This window comes from Sorex fumeus, unplaced genomic scaffold, assembly GCF_029834395.1.
Source record: "Sorex fumeus unplaced genomic scaffold, SorFum_2.1 ptg000002l, whole genome shotgun sequence".
NCBI classification, from domain to species: Eukaryota; Metazoa; Chordata; class Mammalia; order Eulipotyphla; family Soricidae; genus Sorex; species Sorex fumeus.
In genome coordinates, this window is record NW_026606059.1 from 31,792,300 (window position 1) to 31,804,356 (window position 12,057).

The window sequence follows — 12,057 nt, forward strand, 5'->3', positions numbered from 1 at the left end:
ACCATAGTGAAAGTACAGCAGAGAGGATGCTTATCTTGCACGAGGCCAACCAGGGTTTGATCCCTGCCATCCCAGATAATCCCCTAAGTCCCACCAGGAGTGATCCCTAAGCACAGAGTCAGAGCCAGGAGTAAGACCTGAGCAATGTCAAGTATAGCCTGGGAGGGGGTTGGAGCAAGTGTTTTTAAATATGGTTTTAAATATGTAATATAAAATATAAATTTATCACCACTTTTCACTCCACTAACTTATAGACTCTATTAATGGCACTGATGATATAACCCTAGCAAAAATGTAACTGCTGTCCTTTTGCACAGGCCTGGGGTGGAAATCATATGAAAGACAAGAGGTTCTAAAAGTTGGGTAAAGCTGGGGCTATAATTCCTTAATTCTAAAGGACCCTCTTTCTGTCTTCGTTCCTTTCATTTTCTTTTATCCCTGATGATCCAAGGGTATTATAGGATATTCCTTATAAATTATGCAGACCTTAAAGTGTATTACATTGAGGGGCTGGAGCAATAGCACAGCGGATAGGGCATTTGCCTTGCATGCTGACGACCCAGGTTCGATTCCCAGCATCCCATATGGTTCCCCGAGCACTGCCAGGAGTGATTCCTGAGTGCATGAACCAGGAGTAACTCCTGTGCATCGCTGGGTGTGACCCCCCCCAAAAAAAAAGATAAAGTGTATTACGTTGATGTTATAAGCAGATATTGTCATGTGGAGAAATAAATAAGTGTGAGAAAGCAGTTACTGAGAACAATGCCAGCATCAAAAGGGGAGGAATTGATGTTACTGTGAAAGTCACAGAAGATAACATCGTTTCAGTATAACTGAGTAAACCTATCAAAGGCATCTCCTAATCTTTGGAAACAGTCCTGCAAAGATTCTTTGAGAACTTGATTAAAAAGCAAATTAAAAAATGTTTAAGTATATATTCAAAGGCCAGAACTAGAAGATAGAGAGAGGAACATTTTGTCCCCTAGCACCACATATGGTTCCCTAAGTCTGTCAGGACTTCCATGAAAGAAAAATTAGTATTTTAAAAAAATTATTTTTAACTACTTACACAATAGGATGTGGTTGATGGGTGACAGGAGCACTAACATAAGCTGCAGGTTGTACTCCCGTCATTCCTGAGCCATCTTAAAATAAAGAAACAAAAAAAAATGAGAATATACATTTAATAATATATCCCTAAATAAAATCACTTACTTAAATTAGATAACTTATCTAAAGAAAAGCATTATTTCCTGCTAGGTTAGGAATGAAGTAAATACAGGAAAACACACAAAAATTATTACTAAAATCTAGATGAAAATGTAATTATTTTGAAATATAAATGAGTTCTTAAATGGGACATACTAAGTCAGTAAAAATGTGATACTAAAAGGTTAGGTTTTTTTCATTTATATATTTTTGCTTGAATGAAAATTAGGTTTTTCTGACTGAAACACTGAGGAAAAAAGTTTTTATCATATATATAACTTACAATAAGCAAGATTAGGATCCAAAGTATTTCTGGCTCCATAAAAATAGTAAGCATCATCATAAGGAGTCCGATAGTTTGCAGCCAGAGGTGGTAGCACAGGAGGTGGAGGCAGAGGTACAATCCTTTATAAGAAAGAAAATTGGAAAATTCTTACTTATACATCATTGCATTTTTTTTAAATGTAATCAAAACTTCTTTTGCAAAAATGTTACTAAAAATCTAATCATGAATTTGAAGTAGGAGGGGGAAACATGTTATTTAAGTAATTGATTTAAACTTCTGATTCAAAAAAGTAAATAATATACTTCAAAATTTCAAAATGAATTTAAGGTATAACACTTATTATGTAAGATAAGAACTTCAGTAAACATTAAGTATATTTGGTCCCTTTAAGAATAATACAGAAATAGACAGTTATAGCAAAGTACAGTAGACTGAAACAATACAAATGCACACTGTGTTACAGGAACATGGAGGGAGCAAGGAATTATAATTCACATCAGGGAAAAGAGGAACACACAAGAAATGCCTGCTAGGAAAGACACCATTTGAGCTGTGCTGCTAGAGTCCTGGCCACAGGGAGGGGGAAAATAGCACAGAAACAAAAGAAGGATTGATAAACTATCCTGTTTCATAGAGGAAAAAGAGATTGTTTTTTTAAATTCTGGAAATGTTTTGTTCTTTTAAAGAAGATCAACTACAATGTAAAACAAGTGAAACATCAACAACAAATTCTTGACATTTTTAGTATTTTGTAGAGTTAAAACTAAAAAACTATTTAGTTTTTAATACTTCACTACTAATACTAATACTTCATTACTGAATAGAAAATATCTGTTATTTGTATCAACACAATATTTTACAATAAAAAAAAGACAAACATTTTTAGATGAGAAAAAAAAAGAAAACATCCTAGAATATTTTTCACTTTTGAGCATATCATAACAGGTATGCTTAAAAATAATTCTGCATTACTAAGAAGAAATTTAAGTCCTATTTAGTAGTGAATATTTTTCACATTTATTAATAATTCAAAGTGTCTAACCTTAGTATCCTCAATCCATAGAAATATAAGCAAAGTACTTAAAAATTGCTAGGAGAAGATGGGAGATGCTAGGCATTTGCCTGACTCAGGTTTGATTCCTGGCACCAAATGGTCCCCAAGAACCACTGGGTGTGACCCTGAAAGCCCCCAAGCACTGCTGGGGTGGCCCAGGAAATCCTTGGATCCACAGGCCCAAAGTTGTATCACATCCTTAGGCCCTGGCATGAACCACTGGCACAGCTAGTTAAGAATCGCCAGTAGCAGACTTCCTGAGCACTGCTTGGAAGCACCCCCAAAATCCAAGAGAAAAATAAAGTAGCAATGAAATGAATGCCGACATCATTAAATCTTAACATTTTTAATAAAATTTATATATTATTTATTCTTCACAACAAACTCACTATAGTAGATAATAGATACAGAAAACACAGTCCTACAAAGTTTGTTAGTGGTACATAAAAGACAAGGTTACTACTAATGGAAAAGACTGAAGGAGAAAATATTAATGTTACAGAGTAAAGCAACTGGTGAAATATAATCAAGTATAATCAAAACAGAAAACATGAATCCCAATAAGAGAAGAAAAGTACAGCTCAAAATTAACAGTATAAACAATAGCATTTTCATTGTGTACTATCTCGTATAATAAGTTCACCTGCGAAATCAAATTCAACCCTACTAACTAGATTACAGCTTTTATCACCTCAATATTTTATTTCAGGTATTTGAGTAGCACAATACCTAAATAATCCCAGATAAAAGTTAAAGGAAACAAGCTACACATGCATCACATAGAAACTTTTCTGCAAAAACTACAGGAAGATGTCAATGTTTGCCAAATGGAAATTATAAAATTAAGAATGCATAGCTTTAGTGTTAAAAAACATTAAAAATAGATACTCTGAAATATAAGCTTAAACTAAATATAAAATGTACTTATCACCCTAAAAATACTAATGAGTGTCTTTAAACATAAAGATACTTGGATTTGAAGTTTTCATAAAAGAAAATACCAACTAAGAAAACAAATTGCAAGAGAAAACATTTTTAAGTCATTAAGTCATACAAAATATCTACAGGATAACATTATCTGCTTCAGCAAATCCTTCTGAGCACAAAATACAATGATACCTTACCTAATTCCCAAACACAAAACATTTTAAACAAGCACCTGGGAGGCACCATTTCACCAAGGGTGCTGCTGAATCCATTCTGCAAATCTTCACTTTGAGGTGGGATGGAGTGCACTGATGGGATGGGTGGGACAGATGGGGCAGATAAAGGAGGGAGAGGTGTCTGGAAAGCTACTCTGGGTCTCTCAGGTGGAAGCGTCTCTTCAAAGGGTCTTGGTGTCACACTAAACTGCTTTAGTCTATCAGGCTAAAATAAAGAAAAAAGTCTGTTTGTTACATATAATCATAAATTTTAAAGTGAAAGGGACCTTAAAAGACTTTCTATCTCAGAGCACCAGCAGGCACTTGTTACACAGTAATATAATTTTTCAGGTACACAAAATTTCAAAGATATAATCATTACTATCACCACTTAATGTTATAAAGGGAAAAATCAAGGCTCCCCAAGAAGTATGCAATTCAGGCCCCAGAGCAGTAGCACAGCAGGGAGAGGCCTTGACTTGCACAAAGCAAACCTGGATTAGATCCCCAGAACCCCATATGATTCCCCAAGGTCCCCGGGAAGGACCCCTGAGCACAAAGCCAGGAGTAAGTCTTGAGTAAAGCTCGGTGTGGTCCCCCTATCCCCACCACACACACCCCCAAAAATAAACAATTCAATGGTCTCACCATTAATTTTTTAAAAAACAAAACCAAAAGTTACTAGGACAAATATTAACTTTAAATATACAATTATACTGTATCACTATGTTACTTCTCTGTCATATCTAGTAGCAAAGTACCCTCTACAAGAGAAATGACAGATACTTTCTACAAAGCACTATATAGTAATTACATCAGGCTCTTGCATGTAAGTGATGTCTCTCCACAACTATAACACTCAGCCATAGTGCTGAGATAGTCCAAGCAATATGTAAATAACCAATAAAGCTGTGCTGCAATAAAACTTCATAAAAATAGGCAGCTACTAGATTTGTCGTAAGTCATAATCTACTAACCAAAGCTCTGAAATATCACTTATATGTCCCTTCTAATATTATATATCAAAGTAAACCCAAAGTAAGTCGAACTACTGCAACTAATTTTGTTTATTCATGCAAAGCAATGTAAAATATAAAATATAACTTCCCTCAAACATAAATAAAAAGATCAGCTGAACACAAATGTAGATAAAATTCTACTACATAAATTTATGTAACTAAAGCATGCCACTATTTACAATGTAAATATTACATTAAAAAGTTCAATATTTTCAAAGAGAGTTTCTGATTGTGAAAACTATTTGAAAAGTATTTGATACAATAAGATATTTTTAGTTTTGAAATTTACATTTTCTTCCCACATCGTATTTATTTTATTTATTTTACTGATCCAGGAAAAAAGATGTCTAGAATTCTAGGATTAAAATTTCCATTATGAGAGGTGTCAGAAGCTGCTATAATATTAACTTTTGGGGGAGGTGGGACAGACAGTGGTTACATTCAGTGGCACTCAGTGATACTCCTGACTCTGTGCTCAGCACTGCCTCCTGGCAGTGCCCAGGAAACCATCCATGGTGCCAGGGATTTGAACCAGGGTCAGTAAGCAAGGTAAGCACCTTAATGCCCAGACTATATCTTACACCTTGCTGTAGTTGGGTTTTGTTTTGTTTTATTTTGTTTGGGGGGTGGGGTCACACTCCCAGTGCTCAAAGGCTACTCTTGGCTCTGTGCTAAAGAATCATTCCTGGAAGTACTTGGAGAATTATATCTGGTGCCAGGAATCAGACTGAGATTAGCTACATGAAAAGAAGTACCATCTCTCCAGTGTAGTATAAACTTTTTTAAACAAATAACCTACCAGATGTATACTTAGCCTATGTAAATCAAAAATTGACTCCACCTGAATAATTTAATAAGTTTTATTCTTTTATTTATTTATTTATTTATTTGCTTTTTGGGTCATACCTGGCAATGCACAGGGGTTACTCCTGGCTCTGCACTCAGAAGTTACTCCTGGTGGTGCTCAGGGGACCATATGGAATGCTGGGATTCAAACCCGGGTCTGCTGTGTGCAAGGCAAATGCCCTACCCGCTGTGCTATTGCTCCAGCCCCAGTTATATTCTTTTAAGAATGAACTTTTTAATGAACTTTTAATTAAATGAAAAAATTTTAATCATCATTCAAGGATGAAATAAAAACCTGCCTTAACAAATTCTACATATCAAACTACAGAAAAAGTACACTTGATAAGACTAATAAAGTATTACCTCCTTCTTACTTAACTGCAATGATGTGAGAAATTGACTCCACTAAAAGATGAGAATTGCAAAATAAAAGTAAAAGTAAATTATCTCTTCTGTTTTCATTAAATAAAAAATATTGAAATACTTGAAGAACAGATTTAGTTTTCAACATCTTTAAAACTATTAACATCTATTATAAGTTAAATTTAGATAATGTTCCCATGGAATATAAAGTCAAAGCAATAAGGATAATATACAACACTGAAAAAATTATGCTTACAAACATGAAAAAGAAAAAACAATCTTAGAAAAATAAACAGGTAAATGTTAGAGCTTAGTTTCATGAGAACTGAAGTTGGTTCAAATTGGTCTACTCTGACATTTTCCCCAATATCTTCTATCTCTTCCTGCCATCACATTTGAGGTTCAATTCAATGAAAGTGCATCAATAAATTCTAAGAACTCTTACCCACTTCTCAGGGTCTTGTGCACCAGTAGCTGCAACTCTGAGTTCCAAATCTCTTTCTCTAAACAAAATTAAAATTTTATGTTAAAGTGTTATAGTAATCACTACCAAAACCATTACCATTATTATAACAAATGTACGTACAAAGTCAATGCAATATCATTTTCAAATACAAATAATTTAACTGACTAAATCCTTAAGTAATTCTGAAAATTAAATTTTCTAATTTAAAATAAACTAGATTTAAACTGTGGCTTAAGTATCTCTACACAGTGCTTGGGGCACACCATAAATAACAGAAGTAAAATAAATCTTTATTTTGTCACTGTCCTCCCATTGTTCATCGATTTGCTCGAGCAGGCCCAGTAACGTCTCCATTTTGAGACGTGTTGTTACTGTGTTTAGCATATCAAATACGTCACAGGTAGCTTGCCAGGCTTTGCCATGGGGGGGGGGGGGGGGGGGGCCAAGATACTCTAGGTAGCCTGCTGGGCTCTCTGAGAGGGGTGAAGGAATCGAACTCAGGTCGGCCATATTGACCGCTTGCAAGGCAAACTCCCTACCTGCTGTGCTATTGCTCCAGCCCCTTTATTTTGTGAAAAAAAATAAATACTTCCTTTAGGGTACATGTATATTTTAAACTCGTAAAATGGTAAAATATCAATATTAAATATCAGGATTTCTGTCAAATGCTTTTTTAAAAATGTTAAAGATGGTTAATGAGACAGTACACAGAAGAATCAAAGATAAACAGAAAAACTCAAAAACTAAAAGATGACAGGTTTCAAATTACCTAGAACCTATCTCTTTTTTTTTTTCCTTTTTGGGTTACACCCAGCAATGCTCAGGGGTTACTCTTGGCTTTGCACGCAGGAATTACTCTTGGCAGTGCTCAGGGGACCATATGGGATGCTGGGGATCGGGTCGGCTGCATGCAAGGCAAATGCCCTACCCGCTGTGCTATCACTCCAGCCCCTAGAACCTATCTTTTTATAATTTTAAAAATAATAAATATTCTGGGGCTGGAGCAATAGAACAGCGGGTAAGGTGTTTCCCTTGCAGGTGGCCAACTCGGGTTCAATTTCCAGCATCCGATATGGTCCCCCAAGCATTCCAGGAGAAATTCCTGAGTGCAAAGCCAGGAGTGACCCCTGTTCATTGCCGGGTGTGGCCCAAAAAGCAAAATAATAATAAATATTCTTATAGGTTTAAAAAAACATACTGAGATTTGAATATAATATCTAAGGATTTATCATTATGTTCATGTTACATATATGCATGCATTCACCATTTTGCAATGCCAAAAGGAAAAAATACTTTGATTTTTATGTCTTTTATAATACATAGGACAACACTATGGGCATGTTCATAACATTAAATACTGCACTCAACTAAAAATTGAAGAAGTCAAATAAGTTGTATAAAAGTACTGTTATAGCAATACAACTTCTGGGAATATATAGTGGGGGCCCAAAAACACACAGCAGAAACATCATCTGCACTCCTATGTTCATCACAGCACAGTTACCATAGCCAGAATCTGGAAACAACCTGATAGATGAATGGATAATGTAAACTATGGCACCTCTACACAATGGAATACTATGCAGCTGTCAGGAAAAATGAAGTCATGGAATTTACCAATAAATGGGTGGACATGGAGAATATCATGCTGAGTGAAATGAGTCAGAAGGAAAGGGACAGATACAGAATGACTGCATTCATTTGTGGTATATAAAGAAAAAAAAATATATATATATAGTTAAGGGGTTAAGAAGAATGATCAATGGCTGGAAATAATCACAAGTGTGTGTGGAGTAGAGGGTAGGTAAGATAGAGAGGAGTCTGCTATAATAATAGACTGAGAATGACCAATATTAATAGCTGGGAATGATCACACTGGACAAGAGCTGAGGATTAAAAGTAGGTAAGGGATACATTGCTCCAGCCCTCTGAGGAAGAAAATTAACATTCTCATATTTATGTATTACCATGGCTGATTTAACATGATATTGAAATAGAAATTATTTTCAAATATAAAATCAAATGAATGAGACAATAGTTACAAACGTCATTTTAAATAAATTTAAGAAACTTTTTTAAAGCTTAGAGAGAGAAAATACAAGAGTTAAGGCATAGGCCTTGCATGAAGAGGACTCCAGTTAAATCCCAGAATCACGTGGAACCCCCCACCCTTCTCCAGAAGCACTGGGGGACCACCCAGGTGTACCACAGAGCCCAAGCACAGGGCATCCTTTGGAGCACCACTTAGGAGAAAAGGAAAAAACTTTTTAAATGCAAACATCTCATTACCGTCTCTTGTTTTTTTGTTGTTCAGCCATTTGTTCCAATAATTCGAGTCTATATTTCTCTTTCTTTTTCCGAATGAGTTCTCGATCTTCACCACCTAGAGAGTGTCAAGGAAAAAATATGCACTCCCAATTCTCGAGAAACTTATGCAACAAGAAATCTAAATTTCTCAAACTTCCATTTTTTAGTTCTAGGAAGGTTGTAAATACTGTCTACTCTGTTCAGGAAATAGAGTAGATACAATCATACCACACTAGATTTAGTGATGTCTTTAGTTATTTGGCTTCATTGTCAAAGGGGGGAAAAAATCAAAAACTGTATTATATCCAACAAAAGCATTTGCATTGTAAAAGAAAATATATGACTAAAAAAGACATCACACTGAATGGAATAAAACATCTGCATACAATGCATCTAACAAAGGGTTAAACTCCAAGATGAAAACTCCAAGAACTTGAAAAACCCAACATAAAAACAAACAACCCATCAAAAACTAGGAAGAAGGAACCAAAGAGAAGCCAGAAAAGGATGTTATGACCACCAGTAGTGGGATACTCATGCATAGGCATGATGTGGTGACACTATATCTCTAGAACATTAGCATTTCTTTCGGTGTTGTTTCCATATACAAAAGACATAGTAGAGGAACAGGGTAATAGCCCAAAGACGGAGAGTGCATGCCTTCGAACTGTAAAGTCCAAGTTCTATTTCCCCATCCCTTCAAGCTCCATGGTGACCCCCAATTTTGCCAGGACCCAAGGAGCCCCACTGGGTCCAAACAGGCCCAGAACCATCAGAAGCTGCACCAAGATCTGGTTACTACTGGCCCATATCCCCCCTCCCCAAAACATGAGTGTATGCATGACTTACTTCTAGCCAAAGAATATGATCAAGGTGAAATTAATCTGCAGATAAACTAAAGTATCAAACCATTAAAGTTAATCAAATAGATTATTTTGAATGTGCCCCATGTACTCAGATAATTCTTCCCTGCATTTGGAGATGCCTCTTGTTCACATTATAAAGTGAATAGTCATAATGATGAAGACCATATTCCGGAGAAACTATGAATGAGCTGGCTCCAGTTGACATCCAATAAGAAACCACGTCTGAGAAACAGTACAGGACTTGGGGAGCTTGCTTTGCATTCCCTGATGCAAATCCCCAGAACCACATATGATCCCCAGGGGTCACTCCTGCACTAAAAAACCAGAATAGGACCTGAGCATTACCAGGTGACAATGGCCCGCCCCTCCCTACCTCCTTCCCCAAAAAAGAAAGAGAAGTAAAAGAAATTGCCCTTAAGCCACAAGAAAGTGAACTGTCAAAAAATATGAATGAGCTTGGAAATAAATTTTTCCCCTCCTTCAAGTCAAATCTACAAAATCACTTTGTAAGACTCTAAGCAAAGGACCTTGAGAGATTTGCACTTGTGAGACTCTAAGCAGTAGGTCAGCCATGCCCAGACTTTTGATCCAATGCAACTGAAAGATAATGTTATGAACCATTACCAGCGTAAGTAGTATTAATTACAATAGTGACTTCTCACCAAATACTTTTTAAAAATACTTTTACAAAAGTCTAAACAACTGAAAATGTTGTACATACCAAAAAGCATCCCTGCAAAAGGACTACATATCTCTCGATTAGTTCTGGATGGTTCACTGGCAGGAGCACTTTTTTAAAAAAAGAAAAGAAAAAAATTAGAAGGCAAATGATTTACAGGAAAATGTAAAAATGAGTTATTAGCCTTTCAAAACACTGTGAATACTATAATACTTAGTTTCAAAGTTAGAATAAATCCATGCCATCGTCTCTCTTATTGGGGGATGGAAATGTATTTAAGCTGTATAAAAATGTTTTTCTTCAGCCTGTTTCACTGGCCCTATGTTGCCCAAGTAAAAGACTTTGAGGGGGTGGAGAGAGCTCAACAGGCTAAAGAGCATGATTTTGCATGCAAAAAGCCTAGGGCCCATCTCCACAATCACGGGACCCCAAGCCCCTGAACACTGCTGTGTACACCTCCTTTCCCCACCAAAAAAATAAATGCCTTTTTAAAAGAACAGTTATCCAAACAAGGAAAATAGGAACACATACATAAATAAACCCTTTAAAAAAAAAAAAGAAAAAAAGAAAAAAGGCAGTTGCCTTACACATATTTGACCCGCACCATATAATGGTTTCCTAAGCACCACCAAGAGTGATACCAGAGTAGAGTCAGGAGTAAGTCATAAGCACAGCTGGGTGTGGCCCAATCTCCACTCCCTCCCAATAAAAGAGAAAATTGGCCTAAGTAAGAAAGCTAGTAAAGGGGTTAAGGCAATGTTTGCCTTGCATGCGGCTAGACCTAGTTCAATCCGTGGCATAGCATATGATCTCCCAAGTACCCCATATGGTCCTCTGAGGAGTACCAGGGGTGATCCCCAAGCACAGAGGCAGAACTAGCCCAGCTAGTGTATCCCTCCCAAAGAGAGAGAGAAGTATTACTTCTGATACCTTATTTTTTAGAAAAACCCATCCCAAAAAACTCACCTTGTAAGACAAAGAGCAAAAAAGATAAACAACTCAAAAAAAGTAATAATATCCAAGGAGCAAGTTGTCTTAACTCAAGCATTTTAATATATTACTTTTCTCCAAAGAACATTGTACTGATATATTCATTTTCTGTGACAAACTGAGAATTATCCTTGTAAGAAATTTACTAAAATGAAAAAAATCTATGAAAAATGAGTACTTAGGTTCCTTTCTTTCCAGTATGATAAAGAAAAGCTCCAATTTTAAAAAGGGTCCCATCTGACCCCTGAGTATCACATGGGGTAATCCATCCCTGAGCACCCCTGGGCTCCTGGCCCCCAAATTGGGTCTTGCCCACAAACAAACAAAAAATAGGTGCCAAAAAGATAGTTCATTCAGACGGAATAATGCTTCATATGCAGAAGACCTGGGCTCAATTCCTGGCATCATGTGGTCCACAGATGATGGGGCCTGCATCATCTGATTTATGTAGTACAAAGACAAGATTTTTAAAGTAAACATAAAATTTATTCACTAGCACCAACAGGTGTCAACTGCCACAGCAACAAAAACTGTGTTTCAGTAAGGAAAACCACACTGCCGGAAAATTTATTTTGAGTTAAGTTACATCACCCCTGATATTTTAAATATTTTCGATTTATTTATAGTCTATTAAACTTTCATTCCTCATTATTATTATAAATTTTGTATTAATATTTGTAAGGACTTATTCAGAACACATGAAGACACTTTATAAAAAAACTTTCTCTTCATGCTGGAGAGAGAGCACAGGGGCCAAGATACTTGCACAGATGTGGTCAACCTTTGCTCTATCTCTGGTACTTCATATGATCTCCCGAACACCGAGCCAG

The 12,057-nt window shown here is 36.2% G+C and overlaps 1 protein-coding gene across 10 annotated transcripts in view; it reads right to left on the bottom strand.

Moving 5' to 3' along the window:
• Positions 1–12,057, bottom strand: part of CSPP1 (centrosome and spindle pole associated protein 1) — a 110,048-nt gene that overhangs the window by 56,432 nt on the left and 41,559 nt on the right. For 4 of the 10 annotated variants that reach the window (XM_056110415.1, XM_056110385.1, XM_056110408.1 and 1 more), the window contains 7 exons: positions 10,280–10,347; positions 8,675–8,768; positions 6,365–6,422; positions 5,920–5,961; positions 3,709–3,917; positions 1,493–1,614; positions 1,070–1,145 (listed from right to left, as the gene is read on the bottom strand). In XM_056110415.1, coding sequence (XP_055966390.1) covers positions 1,070–1,145; positions 1,493–1,614; positions 3,709–3,917; positions 5,920–5,961; positions 6,365–6,422; positions 8,675–8,768; positions 10,280–10,347 — 669 coding nt within the window. The remainder of the gene's footprint in view (positions 1–1,069; positions 1,146–1,492; positions 1,615–3,708; positions 3,918–5,919; positions 5,962–6,364; positions 6,423–8,674; positions 8,769–10,279; positions 10,348–12,057) is intronic. The other 6 variants (XM_056110420.1, XM_056110400.1, XM_056110391.1 and 3 more) reach the window with 2 other exon arrangements.